Genomic DNA, 19,984 nt, shown 5'->3' with positions numbered 1-19,984 from the left:
CTATTGTAAATGTAGGCAACCACCTAGTGCTGGAAGTGAAAAAACTCAAAAGGCTCACTGCTATCAGTTTCCTAAACAAGTATGGTATCCAGCTCTTTTATAAATACCTGTTCTTATATGCACAGGTAATTATATTCCCTCACCCTTTTTAAAGACTATTCTTTTTACAACATATGGGGACACTTCCATATTCACAGTGGGCTAAAATGTAGGTAACAATTAACAGTAAGGTGCCTAACCCTAAACAGTACATCTTCAATACATCCTTTAAACGCAGGACTCAGGGAAAACATCACAGAGGAGCATACAGAAGTCCTCCAGTGTCCTAAGATTCCTGTTGGTAGAATATGTCACTCTTAGACAAAACAGAGAAAAAAAGACACATGAACTCTTAACAGTATAGTTATCCAAACAAACCAGCATAATAGCACTATTAGTCACATGAAAGAGATCAGGGAAAATTGTATATGGTTATACCCTAGAAGTAGAAATACATCATATCAATGACTGCTAAGAGATGTAGAATAAGCTGTGTTTGAAGATGAACTCCCACATTAATTTTCCAATCTCAGCACATACCTCAGCATACAAGTCCAACTGAATGGACTCAGTAGGTTGACTATATATGTGTGCACATATAGATAGCAAAAATATTAAAGAAGAGATCATAAGCATAGAAAGAGAGGGAGAGCTTTGCAGGGAAGAAAGGCAGTAAATATACTATGAGTTTCTCAAAAGGAACCACAATTTAAAAAAGTATTTGTCATGGAAGTTTCTATATAATATCTGTCAAGTTTCTGCATATTTAATGTCATTCTGAAAACTAAATTATATTAGAAGACATTTTAAATTATCCTACATTTTTATGTCCTATTACTTCTTACTTAGTTTTTGTGTTGTTGTCATGAACCTGGGCTCACAAATGCTGCAGAATGTTCTTTATACGAGTTCAAATTGCTCAACATAGTAACCTTTGAATGTGTGTTACAATATTTATTTATTCCTATCAGTAGCTAGTCTCACAGCAGACTAGAGAATGTTAATGATTTATTTAACTGCACTATAACTCTTACCTCTCAGCATTTGCTACAAGCTGAAAAGGTGGCAAGAGCTGGAATCCTAACAGCACTTACACAGAGCTAGATGTTAGACTATACTTGTTTTGAAGGAATACCTTTTCCTGCCAATTTGGTTCCAAAGGAAACTTTTCAAAATGTTTGTAATAAGTTTGTGGTGAAAGAAGAAGACTTGATCATATTGACTTACCCCAAGTCAAGTAAGGACCATCAGTAAGACTGATTCTGAATCGTGTAAGGGAGGGTAGGGTTTTGATCTTCATTTATTTTGGGTGAGGAATGGAGTGCTCTATATATCCATTGTGTAAAATGATTTGTGGGAATGGAGATTTGTGTGTGTTCCACTCAGAGAAAGACTGCACATATGACCTATGTGAAGAGAAGTGATCAACTATGTCACTAGAAGTGTGATAATATACCCTGAGTCAGAATCACGAATTTGTCTTTATATGTTTTAAAGAGATAGAAGAGTGAGAGTGATAAAAATAGCTGGAAGAAAGAGCATTTAGAGATAAAGTGGTTGGGGTTTTAGCTCAGTGGTAGAGCACTTGCCTAGGAAGCTCAAGGCCCTGGGTTCGGTCCTCTGCTCCGAAAAAAAAAGGAAGAAAGAAGGAAAGAAAGAAAGAGAGAGAGAGAGAGAGAGAGAGAGAGAGAGAGAGAGAAAGAAAGAAAGAAAGAAAGAGAAGAGAAGAGAAGAGAAGAGAAGAGAAGAGAAGAGAAGAGAAGAGAAGAGAAGAGAAGAGAAGAGAAGAGATAAAGGTCTGTATAAAGGAGATGTGGAGGAGAGAACAGCACCATGTAGAATTTCAATGGACCTTGTCAGGAATTGGAATCTGAAAACTCAAGAATTCAAAAAGTGACATTATGGCAGTTTGGGTAATGGATGTTTGCACTGTGGAAAAAGCACAGAACTTGAGTAAGTATTAGATGGCTGACATCAATATCACAGAGACACAGAAAATCTAAAAGCAGTGGGAATCCAGGAAAAGATAACCAGACAATAACAAATGAGCACATTAACACAAATGTGACTGTGTGTGGTAAAATATACACAAGGGAATTGATTCCCCTTAAAAAGAAGTACTCAGTCGTACACTGCAGCATGGTTGCATCTCAATGGCAATGAATTAAACTCAGACAGGTAGTCTTAGAAGACAGATGCTATGACTTCATCACTGTGAAATATCTGCAAAAGTCAAATTCACTCAACCAGAATGTCGAATGATGATGGCCCACAGCTGGAGGAGATAATCCATTGACAATTTAGTGTTTACTGAGTATAGTGTCTCAATTTTTTTTAAAAATGAAGTCTTGAAATTAATGTTGAGTGAATACTTTGTATTTACTCTATGTGAACATTGTGAATACAAGTCTGTGTTTCAAAATTGAAAGTGGGCAGCACTGTAAATTTCATGGGTATATATTCTACTTGAGGCTTTTTGGCATGTACTATTGAAATGAGTGTCACTTTTACTTTTCATTCAGGAACGAACTGGCTGATTGAGATTGTCTGCTTGATTCAGACCAAGGGAGATCCCAAGTGGATCCAATCTGTGCCCATCTGGGATCGCTCACCCTGGATAGAGACTGGTAAAGGATATGATCAATTAATCAAAATAGAAGGACCACAACTCATGACCTCCCATCTTCCCATGCATCTTTTCTCCAAGTCTCTCTTCAGTTCCAAGGCCAAGGTCAGTGTCCAATGGTTGAGATTTTCTTTAACTAATATTCTTTGAATTTATTTGACCCTGACAGGCATTGGAGCTCTTACAGAAATATGAAGGTGGGATTCTAATGCACTATGTGAAGCTGAAGTTTCCTCACCTCAGACTAAATTAGAGTATCAAGATGTGGACCATTACACAGTGATCCTGGGCAGTTTTAAGAAATAAAGTGAAATATCACACTAGAACATTCAGAAAATACACATGAAGGCCACACAGAGTTCAAACTTTAGTGTACAGTGCAGTATTACTATATTATTGTCACAAAAGTAAATGAAGCAATTATACAGTCCCTCCTCACACCCTTTCGTAATATTCCGCTATATTGCAGCATTGAGCCTTCATGGAACCAAGGGCCTCTTCATCTCCTGATGCCTTCCCTACAAGGCCATCCTCTGACACATATGTGGCCAGAGTCATGGGTGGCTCCATATATACTCTCTGGTTGGTGGTTTAGTCCGTGGGAACTGTTACCTGTCTGGTTGATTAATATTGTTGTTTTCCTGTGTGACTGTCAATTCTTTCAGCTCCTTCAGTCCTTTCCCTAACTCCTCCTTTGGGGACTTATATTCTCATCCCAGTGGTTGGTTGTAAGCATCTGCTTCTGTATTTGTGAGGCTCTGGGAGAGCCTCTGAAGAGACAGGTATATCAGGCTCCTTTCAGCATGCACTTCTTGGCATCCAAAATACTGTCTGGATTTCGAGACTGCATAGGGGATGGATCCCAATGTGGGGTAGTTTCTGGATAAATTTTATTTCAGTCTCTTCTCCACATGTCTTCCAGTGAGTATTCTGTTACCCCTTTGAAGAAGGACAGAAGCATCAGGACTTTGGTCTTCCTTCTTCTTGAGCTTCATGTGGTCATGAATTGCATCTTGGGTATTATGAATTTTGAGGTTAATATCCAGTTATCAGTGAGTACATATCATGTGCAGTTTTTTTTTGTGATTGAGCTACCTCACTCAGGATGATATTTTCTAATTCAAAACATTAGCCTGCTAATTTCATGAAGTCATTGTATTTAATAACTGAGTAGTAGTCCACAGTGTCAATGTACCACATTTTCTGTATCCATTCTTCTGTTGAAGAGCATCTGAGTTGTTTCCAGAAGAATGAGTCAATTTACTTTCTTCCATATGCTGACCTCCAGTTGAAGCAGCCCCATCTGTTGAAAATGCTTTCTTTTTCCCAATGGATGATTCTAACTCCTTTGTGAAAGATCAAGTGGCCACAGGTGTGTGAGTTTATTTCTGGTTCTCCAATTCCATTACATTTATCTACCTTACTGTCTCAGTAGGAATACCATGCAGGTTTTATGTTTTATCACTATTTCTCTCTAATACAACTTGAAGTCAGGTATTCTGATTCCCCAAGAAGGTATTTTATTATTCATAATAGTTTTTTGTTATTTTGGATATTTTGTTATTCCAAATGGATGGGCAAATTACTCTTTCTAACTCTGTGAAGAATTGAGTTGGAATTTTGTTGAAGATTGAATGAGATCTGTAGATTTATTTTGACAATATGGCCATTTTTACAATATTAATCATGCCAATCAATTAAGATGGGTGATTTGCAATCTCTTGAGGTCTTTTTGTTTCTTCAGAGACTTGGAGTTCTTGTCATAAATATCTTTCCCTTGCTTGGTTAGAATCGCACTATGTTCTTTATATTATTCGTGACTATTGTGAATGGTGTGGTTTCCCTAATTTCTTTCTCAAACTGTTATGCCTTGAATATAAGGAGGCCACTGCCTTGTTTGAGTTAATTTTTTATCCAGACACTCTGCTGAAGTTGTTTATCAGGTTTAGGAGTTCTCTTGTGGAATTTTTGGAGTCACATAAGCATACACTCATATCATCTGCAAATAGTGATATTTTTACTTTTTCCTTTAAAATTTGTATTCCTTTGACCTCCTTTTTTGATGTTTAATTATTCTGACTAGGATTACAAATACTATATTGAGTATGTTGGGAGAGAGTAGGAAGACTTGTCTAGGTCTGATTTCAGTGGGATAGCTCCAAGTTTTCTCCATTTAGTTTGGTGCTTGCTACTAGTTTACTGTCTATTCCTTTTAATATGTTTATGCATCGTCCTTGAATTTTTGATCTTTCCCAGCCTTTTATCAGGAAAGGGTGTAGAATTTGGTCAAATGCATTCTCCACATTAAATAAGATGATCAAATATTTTTCTTTGAATTCATTTATAATAAATTATGTTGATGGATTTCTGTATATTGAACCAACCCTACATCCCTAGGATGAAGCCTACTAGATCATGTTGAATGATCGCTTTGATCTATAATTGGAATCGGTTTGCTAGAATTTTATTGATTATTTTTGCATTGATATTCATAAGGAAAATTGGTCTGAAGGTCACTTTCTTTGTTGGGGTTTGTATGGTTTAGATATAAGTAATATTATGGCTTTAAAGAACAAACTGGGAATTGATCCTTCTATTTCTATTTTGTGGAATGCTTTGAAGAGTATTGGTGTTAGGTCTTCACTGAAGATCTGATAGAATTCTGCATTAAACCATTCTGGTCCTCAGCTTTATTTGGTTGGATGACTTTTAATGTTTAATTCTATTTCGTTAGGGCTTATGGAACTGTTCAGATGGTTTATCTGATGGTGATTAACTTTAGTATTTGGTATTTGTGTAGACACTTGTCCATTTCATCAAGATTTTCTGTATTTTTTAGTATATGCTTTTGTACTAGTATCTGCCAATTTTTTAATTGCCTCAGTTTTTTGTTATGTCTCTAATTTCATTTCTGATTTTGTTAATTTAGATTCTTTCTCTGTGCCCTCTGGTAGTATCATTTAGGGTTTACATATCTTGTTGATTTTCTTAAAGTAATATCTCCTGGTTTTGTTGCTTCTTTGTATATATCTTTTAATATCTACTTGTTTAATTTCAGCACTGAGTTTGATTATGTTCTGCAGTATATTATATCCACTTATGTGCATTTGCTTCTTTTTGTTCTAGAGCTTTTATGTGTGCTTTTAAATTGTTAGTGTGTGGTCTGTCCAGGTTTTTTGACACTGAGGGCTTTGAGTTTCCTTCTTAGCACTGTTTTTATTGTGTTTCAGAATTTTGGGTTTGTTGTGCCTTCAACTGCATGTAATTCTAAATAGTCATGAATTTAGTTCTTCCTTGAACTAATTACCATTGAGTAGACCGGTGTTGAGCTATCATATATGGGCTGTGTTGTTTTTCTTGTGATTGAAAACTAGACCTCATGTATGGTTATCTCTTAGGATGCATGGGATTATTTCAAACTTCTTGTATCTGTTGAAGCTTGTTTTGTGATCAGGTATATGTTCAATTTTGAAGAAGGCACTATGAGGTGTGGAGAATTCTCTTGTTTTAGGATGAAATATTCTATAAATATCTGTTAAATCCATTTGGTTCATGGATTCTTTTAGTTTCCCTGTGTCTCAGTTTAGTTTCTGTTACCATAATCTGTCCATTGATGGGAGCGGGTTGTTGAAATATCCCACTATTATCGTGTAAAGTGCAATGTGTGCTTTGAGCTTTAATAAGGTTTCTTTCATCAATATAGGTGCCCTTGCATTTGAAGCATAAATATTCAGTATTGAGTGGTTATCTGGATATTTTTTTTCTTTTACAAGTACTAACCTCCTTAACTTTCTTGAAAACTTTTGGTTCAAAGTTGATTTTATTTGATAATAGAATGTCTACTCCAGCTTCTTTCTTGGGACCGTTTGCTCAAAAAAAAATCAGTCTTTTACTCTGAGGTAGAGTCTGTCATTGTCACTGAGGTGTGTTTCCGATAGGCAACACAATACTGGGTGCTTTGGTCATGTCCTGTCAGTCTATTTTTTTTATTGAGGAATTGAATCCATTGATGTTACGATAAATTAAGGAAAATTGTTGCTTCCTGCTATTTGTTGTTAGAGATGTTTGTGTGGCTATCTTATTTTGGGGTTGTTGACAGAAGTTTACTTTCTTGCTTTTTCTGAGCTGTAGCTTCCTTCCTTGTGTTGGATTTTCCATCGCGTATCCTTTGTAGAGGTGCATTTGTGGGAAGATTTTCTATAAATTTGTTTTTGTCATGGAATACCTTGGTTTCTCCATCTATATTAATTGATAGTTTTGCTGGATATAGTAGTCTGTGCTGATATTTTTCTTCTCTGAGGGTTTGAATGAACTCTGCTCAGGATCTTCTGACTTTTAGAAACATTTTTGAGAAGACTGGTGTAATTCTAATAGGTCTGCCTTATATGTCACTTGAATTTTTCCTTTTTATTTTTTAATATTCTTTGTTTTGTGTTTATTGTCTTTTTATTATTACATGACAGGAGTTTCTTTTCTCTTCTGATCTTTTTGCAGTTTTGTATTATTCTCATAGGTTCATGGGTACCTCTCTCTTTAGGTTAGGGAAGTTTTTCTCTTTAATTTGGTTGAAGATATTTACTGGCCCTAAAAGTTGGTTCATTCTCCACTACATCTATTAGACTTAGGATTGGTTTATTCATTTTTGTCTTGGATTTCCTGGATGTTTCAGTTTTTGGGTTTTTTTGCATTTTCTATTTTCTTTGACTGTTATTCCAATGTTTTCTATGGTATCATCTGCACCTGAGATTCTCCCTTCTATCTCTTATATTTCTGTTGGTGATGCTTGCTGATCTCTTGACTCCTCATCTCTTTCCTGTTTCCTTTCTTCAGGGTTGTCTTTGTTCATGATTGTCTTATTGTTTCTATTTCCAGTTTTAGATCCTGGATGGTTTTGTTCAATCCCTTCACCTTTTTTGCTTTTGTTTTCTTGTAATTCTTAAAGAGATTTTTGCATTTCCTCTTTAAGGAATTTTACCTGATTACCTGTGTTCTCCTGTATTTCCCTAAAGGAATTAATTATGTCCTTCTTAAAGTCCTCTATTATCACCATGAGATGTGGTTTTCAATCTGAAACTTCCTTTTCTCTTGTGATGATGTATCCAGGACTTACTGTAAAGGGAGTACTCAGTTCTAATGATGCCAGGTAGCCCTTGTTTCTGTTGCTTATATTCTTGTAATTGTCTCTTACCATCTTGTTAACTTTAGTGCTACCTGCTGTTTCGGTCTCTGACTTGAGGCTTTCCTTCTGTGATTCTGGCTGTTTCATAACTCCTCAGAGTCCAGCTGTCTCTGTGATTTTGTGATTCTGTGATTCTGTGTTCATTTGATTCTGAGATCCTGGGTCTGTCAGAACTTTTGGGATTCAAGCTGCCTCAGAGATCCTAAAATCCTGGTGTGACCATGGTCATGAGGTCTTGTTTTGTCAGAGCTCCTGGGAGACAAGCTTTCTCTGTGTGATGCATGAATAAGTGGGGAGTCAGAGGCCTAGATTAGTTCCTGGCACAGGTATAAGCAAGAAAGAACCTGTGTCTCTGCCTGGGCAGGTTTATGTTTCCCTGGTTTCTGTGGTGGTCCCAATTTCACTGGCTGTTGGAAAATATTTTATTGTCTCAACTGTGATCTTGAGTGTGTCAAAACACTAATGTTCCTGGGTGGGTCCGATCTCCTTGGCGTCGAGCTTCCTCATGATTCTGTGATCCTGGGCATTTCAGACTACGTAGGAATCAAGCTTCATCTGGGTTTTGTTGGAGTTGATGTAGAGACAGCACTTCAGGTATTCTCAAGTTGCAGGTTCAAAGTGGAAGGTGACTGTGCCCCTCACAAGGCAGGGATTCCTGCAACCCTGGTATTCCTATACACACACACACACACACACACACACACACACACACACACACACATATATGTATATGTATATATATATATATATATATATATATATATATATATATATATATATGGACATAAAATGATCTTTACAACTGTTCAATAACTATGGTTTTGGTTTTATTTTTACATTATTAATAAACTATTCCTTTGTAGTTCCAGCTTTACAAATCAAGTAAAATTAGAAAAGGGGAATTACAAAAGTAATAAATGTTTTTAGAAACCAATGGATAGGGGTTGGGGATTTAGCTCAGTGGTAGAGCGCTTGCCTAGCAAGCGCAAGGCCCTGGGTTCGGTCAGCTTCGAAAAAAAGAAAAGAAAAAAAAAGAAACCAATGGATATTTGACTGATATTTTATAGAAATTATGCCAGTTAAAAGTGATCAGTGAATATTGACTTTCTCTTCCATATTTCGCTTTAAGGTGATCTATCTCATCAGAAATCCCAGAGATGTTCTTGTTTCTCATTATTGTGAAGAAGCCAGACTCACTGGGAACTTATCTTGAATGGTTCCCCAAAGGAAATGGTAAGTTTTCTGTGAAATGTAGGAGATGGGGGAAACTCAGAGATATTTATTTCTTAAATTAAATCATTTAATATCCCAATATCCAGCACCCCTCTTTTCTCAATGCCACCCAACAGCTCCTTTTCACATCTCGCTCTATTTTGAGAAGGGGTAGGTGCACCTAGGGTATCTTCTCATTATTGCACATCGAATCTGTGGAGGACTACATGTATCCTCTCCCACTGTGACCAAACAAGGTGACCTAGTTAGGAAAACAAGTTCTACAGACAAGAAACAGATTCAGAGACAGACCTGGCTCCAGTTGTTCAGGGACGTTTGTCAAGACCAACCTGCTATATAGGTACAGGGCCCCTAGGTCTAGCTCATGCAAATATTTATGGTTGGTGTTTCTGTCTCTGATAGTGCCCAAAAATCCAAGATAGTTGAAACATTTGGTGTGTTCCTCTGGAGTTCTCATTCTCTTTGGGTCCCTCACTCCTTTCCCCAACATTCTCACAAGACTCCCAAAACTCTATCTAACGTTTGGCTGTGGAATACTATGTGTTTTATTCAGGTGCTAGGTGTGATATCTCAGAGTACAGATATTCTAGACTCTTGCCTGCAGTCATATCAGAGTATCTAATAGTGCCAGAGATTGCTGTATCTCATGGTGTATCTCAATTCTGGACAGTCATAGATTGCCATTCTCACTGTCTCTGCAACAACTCTGTTCACGCACATCTTGTAAGTAGGGCACATTTGGGGACAAAGGTTTGTGAGCAGATTACTACTTTTATCTCTCCATTGGAAGTCCTACCTGGCTACAGGAATCCACAACTCAGATTCAATAATCCAACTGTTAAGAGTCTCAGATAGAGTCATGTCTATGGATTTGGTGGGCCATAAACTGTCTATATAGCCAGGGATGACCTTGAAGCTAGGTGCTTCTTTCTGCTACCTCTTGATTTCTAGGACTACAATCATCTACCATATCCAGTATTTATTTAGTACTGGGTATCAATCCCAAAATTTTATGTGTGTCACCTAACTTGCCTACATATCTAGCTCATTAGTATCTTATGTATGCTCTATTTTTATATGTACATGAACCAAATCTGTAGGCCCAAGCTCATTATTTCAAATGTTTCTGTTCTCTCACACCACCAAAGAAAAGGGCACAGCCACAGCTGGCCCCATGACATCTAATTTCAGTACTATTTGCTTAGCTAGTCTTTCCAGATCTAACTTAGATAATGACATCAGTCATCATCTGAATAAGAAACTCTGCAAATATTCTCCCATATCTGACCACTTGTTTCCCAGTTGGTGGTACTTTTACAGATAGTTTATGTGGCACAGCCTTGTAGGGGAAATATCCCATTCCAGGTGGGTTTTGAGAGGTTAAACCCTTCGGCCACTCTGCTGTACTTCCTGCTTGTACCTGAAGAAATAAAATCCCAGGATCCTGTTCCTGTAGCTCTGCCTGCAACAAACAAGCTATCTCTTCCCTTTTTATTATTTATTTTTATGGGATATTTTTACTTACATTTCAAATGTTATCCCCTTTCTGGGTTTCTGCTCCCAGAAATATCCCCTTGCTTCAATGAGGATGCTCTCCCCCACACTCTGCAACTCCCTCCCACCTCCCTGCCCTGACATTCCCCTACACTGGGGAATCAAGCCTTGACAGGACCAAGGACCTCTCCTCCCACTGATACCTCACAATTCCATCCTTTGCTACATATGTGACTGGTACTATAGGTCAATCCATGTATATGTTTGGGACAGTTGTTTAGTCCCAGGAAGGTCTGTTGTTCTGGTTGGTTGATACTAATCATTTTATGGGGTTGTAAACTCCTTCATTCCCTTCAGTTCTTTCTCTGCTTCCTCCACTGAGGACCCTGTTCTCAGTTAAATGGTTCACAGTGAGCATTTGCCTCTGAATTTGTCAGGCAACCTCTCTCTTCCTTAAGTTGCCCTGTACATGGTGTTGTATCACAGTAACAAAAAAAATGCTGTTTTCTTTCTACTGTGGTTCTCATTTGTATATTTTCTTAATCATTTTGGAATGGTTTCTTATAAATCTTATACATTAGCCTGACCATCCACCATTTTGTTAAAGTGCATCTTTCAAAATATTGTAAATCCTAATGGCTTACTTGTCTCAAAAATATTTTCAGAGAAGGGGAAGAAAATTTTTTATCCTTTGTTTTTATTTAAAATTCCACAGAAATATATTAATTATATCTAATAAAGTTTATATTATTGATATTTCCATTCATGTGTTCAGGTATTTTGATAGCAATAATAGCCCACATCATAGCTCTTACATAATTCCCTAGCTTTTTCCTTCATGTTTTCTTAGTCTTTACTGTGGGCTATAGATGTCATATTTATGGTGAGCACAAAAGGGCACTTACTCTTAGCACTTTGGCTAGATTTGAGTCTCTGAAATTACCCCTGCCCACTGCAAGAAGCATCTTTTGATTAAACTGACAGTAGAGATGTATAAGCAAAAAAAGGCATGGCTATATAGAAGATAATTTGATGTTCATGTCATGTCCATTTAGATGAATAAGAATGACAGCTATAACCAGTGGAAGGGGAAGCCCTTGGTCCTGCCAAGACTGAACCCCCAGTGAACGTGATTGTTGGGGGGAGGGCGGTAATCGGGGGAGGATGGGGAGGGGAACACCAATATAGAAGAGGAGGGGGAGGGGTTAGGGGGATGTTCGCCTGGGAACCGGAAAAGGGAATAGCAATCGAAATGTAAATAAGAAATACTCAAGTTAATAAAGATAAAAAAAGGGGGGGAAGCATCCCCCATTCCAGAAACATGAATAGTTTCTAGGTACCCACTTCAGACTTATTTTTAGAAACGTATTAAAGTCTGGACACTCCTCCCCCACTCCCGCTCCCCTCCCCCTCCCCCCAGTTTTGCTTTAGCAGATTCCAGCTTGTTACTTTTCACGTCTTCCTGAAGGCACGCTCTGTTTTATATGTGAGACAAAGCTCAAGATAATGGCCAGTCTTACCCGAGGCCTCATGGCTACTAAACATTTTTTTTCAGGGACTTTATTTTCTCATTTGTTTGGATTTTTATCTGGACAGAGCTGGGGGAGGAGTGAAAGGGGAGGGGGCAGGAGCGCCTCCATTCCCTCCCTTGAGTTAATATGATTCTAGGTCTCTCAAACATTTGTATGAAAGGATGAACTTGGATGTTTGCATTGTTTCCCCTGTTTTATACTCATCTCACATAAACCACAGGTGAGAGTTGTAGAGAAAAGGAGCTTTGGGCAAGTGCAAAGTGGTATTGTCCTGTTGCTACTGGAGCTGACTCTGAGAGCCAAGAAAATAGGACAGAGTAAAAAGCAAGTAAAATAAGTCCCAATGAAAACTTCCCCCTCAGAGGAAGGAAAGCAAATACTGAAATATTGCTTTTTCCTGCCTGCTTATAAAAGGGGAAATGTGCCTACTGTGAAAAAAAAAGAATGACAGCTACAAAATTACAGTCTATTTCCTCAACAACTTGGATATTTGACCATGTAGACTAGCTGTGAACTCTTCTCAATCACAATCAAGAAATGGCTATTTCCCTCATAAAACAATAGACATTATTGATCAGTGAGCATGTCTTGCAAGGCTAGTTGAAGTATAGGTCACAGTATCCACAGCTGAGTTGTTGAGGACAATTTTTACGGTAAAATTATGTAAAATCGAATGCTGTCTTTTATGTCCACTAGATCCAGCACCACAGTGCCCCAAGATAACAGATAGATATTGTAATCTCATTCTGAAAAGCATCTACTCTGCTCTGCTCCATCCCATAGCACATTGAAAAAGGCCTCTCTCTGAGCCTTTCAATAATCTCTCTAACCATCTAGTTCCCAAAGAATCCTACACCATGTGAGAAATATACATCCAAACTGCATGGCAGCCCAGTGTCTCTGTTGCCAGACATTCTCCCTACTCAAATCACCACAAGATAAAACAGACAACACAATAACCTCTGATCCAACTGGTACAATATAATTGCCCACTTAAACATACAAAGCCCTATACATATCTATCCCTTAAGAACATCTATAACAACATGTAAAGGTACAGAGTGGAATCTTAACATATGCCTCCATGTTCTCTCAGCAGCTTTATGCCTTCCTGTTCCAGTCTCCTCTTTTTCCCTCAAACTTTTCTCATGCCTATCCTTCCTTCTCATCCAATGATAGGCCTCGTTCTATCTAGTACCTGCCTTCACCTGCACAATGACATCATTTCACATTTTACCCCATTTGTCTCATTTAAGAAACCTTTTCACTAATATATAAGCTGAGTACAACTATTATCATTTTATAATTAAAAGCATGAAATATATATAGCACTGAGTCCAACACTTAATTAGTTAAACAACATTTAGTTATCCATTACAGCTAAAAAAAGGCTTAAAATCTATGTTATATCCTGGCTAGCTTGTATACTATCAGATAACTATCTAATAAAACATGTATTCTCAGAGTTAAATAGACTAATAACCTATGAGATTTTAATCAGTCTTCAACCATGTCAGAAATCTGAGAATGACCAAATATCTATAGATATGGGAATCTTAACAGGGCTTCCAGAACTGAGAGGTTGCACAGACAAATCTCCACTAGCACAGTCCTCTGTTAGCAATATGTGAGTCCAAGTCTTTAGCCTTCTGACCCAAAATCAACTGACAGACTCTTGACATTCAGAAACCACAAATGGCTGATAATTCTGGCTTGGTAGGGATTACAACTCAACAATATTCTCCATAAGGTGTACCATTTTGGACAGTATTAGTCTGCAGATGAAACAGTTTCTGCCCAGTGGGTGCCTACCCACAAAGCATTGTCTCACATGGAGGTTGAGATGCTCAATTTCTTCATTAAATCTGCCAAAGCGGAAATCTTAGGGGGAGATATGACTCAACAAACGATAAATAACTTTAAACCTCATATTTTGTGGATTCCTGACCATTTTAAAACCATTTATCTATATGAGGTAATCTGGACTGTTTTCCATTAATAATCTTATTTTCTTGAAAGTACTCTAACATAATTAGAGCCATGACTTTGCTATTTGCTATTTAACTACCATGTGTAATCAATTCAGAAATTTGTACTGGCATCAATAGAAGGATTGACTCTAAACCTTGTACTTTTAAAATGTTTAAGCAATAAGTTCTATATCAAAGCAAAGATATGATTGTAGCTTAGTTACTAAATTAGATTATTACTGTACAACTCAAACTAGCTATTTCCTCACTGTTAAATTAAAATCATTTCTAAGGGTATTCCCCTTCACTAACCATCCCAATTCGAACCTGTCTGACATTCCCCTGCACTGGGTTGTCCAGCCAGACCAACGGTTTCTCCTCTCATTATTGCCTGACAATGTCATCTTCTGTTACATATGTAGCTGGAGTGATTGGTCTGACAATGTGTAGTCTATGAGTAGTGGTTTAGCCTCTGGGAGCTCTGGATGGTTGGTATTGTTTTACTTATGGTGTTGAAATTCCCTTTAGCTACTTCAATTCCTTCTCTAATAATGCCAAAGGAGAGCCAGTTCCCAATACAATGGTTTGCTGCTAGTACTAGCCTCTTTATTTGACATGCTCTGGCTGAGCCTCTAAGGAGACAGCTATACCAGTCTCCTATAAGCATGCATTTCTTGGTTTCATAAATATTACTTGGTTTTGGTGGCTGCACATAATTGGGCTGTATAAAAGCATGGGTCAGGCTATGAATAGCCATTCCTACATACTCGGCTGCAAACTTTTTCTCTATTTCCCATCCTATGAATATTTTTGTCCCATCTTTTAAAAAGAACTGAATCATTCACACTTTCCTGATCCTTCTTCTGGAGATTCATTTGGTCTGTGGATTGTATCGTGGGTAATTCATGCTTTTGGTTTTATATCCATTTATCAGTGAGAGCATACCATGAGTATATTTTGTGATTAGGTTACCTTACTCAGAATTTTATAGTCAAGTTCCATTCATTTGCTTAAAAATTTTCTAAAGTCATTTTTTTTATTGCTGAGCAATATTCCATTGTGTAGATGGACTATTTTCTGTATCAATTCCACTGTTTAAGCGCATCTTGGTTCTTTCCAGCTTCTGGCAATTATAAATAAGGCTGCTATGAATGTAGTGATGCAACTGTCCCTGTTCTATGTTAGAACAACATTTAGGTATATTCCCAGGAGAGACATAGCTGGGGCCTCAGGTAGTGCAATGTCAAATATCCTGAGGAGCCTCCAGACTGATTTCAAGAGTGGTTTTATCAGTTTGAAATACCACAAACAGTGAGGGAGTGTTCCTCTTTCTCCATGTCCTTGCCAGAATATGTTGTCTCATAAGCTTATGATCTTGGCCATTATGAGTGGAGTGAGGTAAAATTTCAGGGTGGCTTTGATTTGCATTTCCCTGATGACTAAGGTTGTTGAACGTTTCGTTAGGTGTTTCTCAACCATTCACTATTCCTCAGCTGAGGATTTTTTGTTTAGCTCTGTATCCCATTTTTAATAGGGTTATTTGGCTCTTTGGAGTTGAACTTCTTGAGTTCTTTGTATATTTTGGATATTAGTCCACTATCAGATGTAGGATTGTTAAAGAACTTTTTGCAATCTGGTTGCCGTTTTGTGCAAATGGTAGTTTCCTTTGCCTTACAGAAGCTTTTCAGTTTTATGAAGTATCATTTATTGATTCTTGATACAAGGGCATAAGCCATTCATGTTTTGTTTGGGAAATTTTCCCCAGTGCCCAAATGTTCCAGGCTCTGCCCCACTTTTTCTTATTTTAATTTGAGTATATCTTGTTTTATCTGGAGGTCCTTGATCCACTTTTACATAAGTTTTGTATAAGGTGTTAAGTATGGTTAGATTTGCATTCTTCTTCATGCTGACCTCTACTTGAACCAGAACCATCTGTTGACAATGCTATCTTTTTCTCCACTGGATGATTTTAGGTCCTTTGTCCAAGAGAAAGTGACCATATGTGTGTGGAATAATTTCAGGATCTTCAATTCTATTCCACTGATCTAACAGCCTGTCTCTGTACTAATACCTTATACATTTTATCAGTATTGCTCTGTAATACTGCTTGAGGTCACGGATGGTGATTCCACCAGAAGTATTTTATTGTTGAGTATATTTTTTGCTATTCTGGGTCTTATGATATTCTAAATGAAGTTGCAAATTACTCTTTCTAACTGTATGAAGAATTGATTACAAATTTGATTGCGACTGCATTCAATATGTTGATTGATTTTGGCAAGTGGCCATTTTTTAATATTTTAACTCTGCCAACCTATTAACATGGGAGATCTTTCCATCTTCTGAGATCTTTTATTTATTTCTTTGGAGACTTGAAGTTCTTGTCATAAAGATCTTTCACTTGTTTGGTTTGAGTCACACTTAGTAATTTTATGTTATTTGTGATTATTGTGAAGGATGGCAATTCCCTAATTCTTTCTCAGCCTGTTTAGCCTTTAAGTAGAGGAAGGCTACTGATATTTTGAGTTAATTTTATACACGACCACTTTGTTGAAGTTGTTTATCAGGCTGAGTAATTCTCTGGTGTAACTTTTTAGATCACTTAACTATACTATCATGTCATCTGCAAATAGTGATATTTTGACGGTTTACTTTCTAACTTGTATCCCTTTCCCTCCTATGTTGTCTGATTGCTCTGCCTAGGACTTCATGTATGGTATTGATATTGAGAGTGGGAACCTTATCTAGTTCCTAATTTTAGTGGGATTGCCTCAAGTTTCTCTCCATTTAGTTTAATGTTGGCTACTGTTTGGTCGTATATTACCTTTACTATGTATAGTTATGGGCCTTGAATTCCTGATCTTTCCAGGACTTTAATATGAAAGGGTGTTGAATTTTGTCAAATGCTTTCTCAGCATCTACTAAAATGATGACGTGTTTACTTCTTTGAGTTTGTTTACATAGCTGATTATGTGGATGGATTTCTGTATATTGAAGCATTTCTGAAACCTTGGGTGAAGCCTACTTATTCATGATGTATAATTGTTTTGATGTTTTCTTGGATGTGGGTTGTGATAATTTTATTGAGTATTTTTTGTCAATGTTCATTGGGAAAATTGGTCTGAAGTTCTCTTTCTATGTTGAGTCTTTGTGAGATGTAGATACAAGTGTAATTGTGATTTCATAGAAGGAATGGGGTAGTGCTCCTTGTGTTTCTATTTTGTGTAATAGTTTGAACAGTATTGGTATGTAGTCTTCTATGAAAGTGTGGTAGAATTCTGCACTATACCCATCTGGTCCTGGGTTCTTTTTGTTTGGGAGATTTTTAATAACTGCTTCTATACCTTTAGAAGAAATGGGATTTTTAAGATGGTTTACCTGATCCTGATTTAAATTTGGCACCTACTATTTGTCCAGAAAATTGACTCTTTAATCCAAATTTCCCAGTTCTGTTCAATATAGATTTTTGTAGTAGGATCTGATGATTTTTTTGAATTTCCTTGGATTCTCTTGTAATGTCTACCTTTTCATTTCCTGTTTTGTTAAGTTGGATATCCTCTCTCTTTCCTCTGGTTATTCTGGCCGAAGGCTTATCTATGTTCCTGATTTTCTCCAAGAACCAGCTCCTGGTTTGTTGATTTTTTTGTGTACTTCTTTTTGTTTCTACTTGGTTGATTTGAACCCCAAGTTTAATGATTTACTGCCTTCTACTCCTCTTTGGTGTTTTTTTCTTCTTTTTGTTTTAGAGACTTTAGGTGTGTGCCGAGCTGCTAATGTATGCTTTCTCCAATTTCTTTTTGGAGGCACTCAGAGTTATGAGTTTTCCTCTTAGCATTGCTTTCATTGTGTAATATAAGTTTGGGTATATTGTGTATTCTTTTTCATTAGATTCTAAAATGTCTTTAATTTTTTCTTTATTTCTTCTTTGTCCTAGTTAACATTGAGTAGAACGTTGTCCAACTTCCACGGATGAATGAGATTTCTGTCCTTATTTTTATTATTGACTGTCAGACTTTGTCTGGATCTGATAGGATGCATGGTATTATTTAAATCTACTTGTATCTGTTTAGTCCTGTTTTTTGACTGATTATATGATCAGTGTTGGAAAAGGTATTATAAGGTGCTGAGAAGAAGGTATATTGTTTGGTTTTAGGATGAAATATTCTATAAATATCTATTAAATCCATTTGGTTCATAACTTCTATTTATTCATTTTGTCTATGTTTAATTTCTGCTCCTATAATCTGGCCATTGATGAGAGTGGGGCGTTGAAATCTCCTACTATTATTATGCGAGGTGCAATGTTTGCTCTGACATTTAGTATGCTTTCTTTTATAAATATAGGTGCCCTTGCTTTTGGAAAATAATTATTCAGGATTGATAGTTCATATTTGTGGATTTTTTCTCTGATGAATATGAACTGTACTCCCTCATCTTTTTTGCTAACATTTGGTTGAAAGTTGATTTTATTTGATATTAGAATGTCTACTCCAGCCTGTTTCTTCAGACCATTTGCTGGGGAATTTGTTTTCCAGCCTTTTCATTTGAGATAATGCCTCTCTTTCTTACTGAGGTATATTTCCTGCATGCAGCAAAATTCTGGGTCCTCTATACACATCCAGTCTCTTAGGCTATGGTTTTTTAATTGGGGAATTGAGTCTATTGATGTAGGAGATATTAAGTAAAAATGATTACTGTGCACCCGCGGATCCCGGCCCGCAGCAGCTCTCTGCTCCCAAACCCCGTGGGAGAGAGACCTCACCGCCTGGTCAGGTGGGCACTCCTGAGGCTGCAGAGCGGAGGAGACCACCAACACTGCCCACCCCTGCCCACATCCCTGGCCCAAGAGGAAACTGTATAAGGCCTCTGGGTTCCCGTAGGGGAGGGCCCAGGAGCGGCAGGACCCCTGCGCCTGAGACACCGCCGGAACCTGAAGGAAACAGACCGGATAAACAGTTCTCTGCACCCAAATCCCGTGGGAGGGAGAGCTAAACCTACAGAGAGGCAGACACGCCTGGGAAACCAGAAGAGACTGCACTCTGCGCACATCCAGATGCCAGAGGAAAACACCAAACGCCATCTGGAACCCTGGTGCACGGAGGCTCCCGGAAAGAGCGGCGCAGATCTCCTCGGTTGCTGCCGCCGCGGAAGGGACTTAGGCAGTGCCCCATCAGCACACTTGAGCCTCGGAACCTTAGGGGAGGGTCCAGGAGCGGCAGGACCCCTGCGCCTGAGACACCGCCGGAACCTGAAGGAAACAGACCAGATAAACAGTTCTCTGCACCCAAATCCCGTGGGAGGGAGAGCTAAACCTACAGAGAGGCAGACACGCCTGGGAAACCAGAAGAGACTGCACTCTGCGCACATCCAGACGCCAGAGGAAAACACCAAGCGCCATCTAAAACCCTGGTGCACAGAGGCTCCCGGAGAGAGCGGCGCAGATCTTCCCGGTTGCTGCCGCCGCGGAGAGGACTTAGGCAGTGCCCCACGAGCACACTTGAGCCTCGGAGCCTCAGGTAGGACCAACTTTTCCCCTGCAAGTGACCTGCCTGGTGAACTCAAGACACAGGCCCACAGGAACAGCTAAAGACCTGTAGAGAGGAAAAACTACAAGCCCGAAAGCAGAACACTCTGTCCCCATAACTGGCTGAAAGAAAACAGGAAAAGAGGTCTACAGCACTCCTGTCACACAGGCTTATAGGACAGTCTAGCTACTGTCAGAAATAGCAGAACAAAGTAACACTAGAGATAATCTGATGGCAGGAGGCAAGCGCAGGAACCCAAGCAACAGAAACCAAGACTACATGGCATCATCGGAGCCCAATTCTCCCACCAAAATAAACATGGAATATCCAAACACACCAGAAAAGCAAGATCTAGTTTCAAAATCATATTTGATCATGATGCTATA

At 38.2% G+C, this 19,984-nt stretch overlaps 1 protein-coding gene across 1 annotated transcript in view; it reads left to right on the top strand.

The window, feature by feature from the left end:
• The first annotated feature begins 1,143 nt into the window (after window positions 1–1,143).
• Window positions 1,144–19,984, top strand: part of LOC100360574 (alcohol sulfotransferase-like) — a 57,097-nt gene continuing 38,256 nt past the window's right edge. Inside the window, 4 exon segments of the mRNA XM_087606683.1 lie at window positions 1,144–1,276; window positions 2,562–2,770; window positions 8,974–9,020; window positions 9,022–9,077. Of these exon segments, the coding sequence (XP_087462809.1) occupies window positions 1,144–1,276; window positions 2,562–2,770; window positions 8,974–9,020; window positions 9,022–9,077 (445 nt within the window).

Source organism: Rattus norvegicus, chromosome 1 (assembly GCF_021556685.1).
Source record: "Rattus norvegicus strain SHRSP/BbbUtx chromosome 1, alternate assembly SHRSP_T2T, whole genome shotgun sequence".
NCBI lineage: Eukaryota > Metazoa > Chordata > Mammalia > Rodentia > Muridae > Rattus > Rattus norvegicus.
Note: the sequence above shows the minus strand (reverse complement) of the source record. Positions and strands in the feature narration are given on the sequence as shown.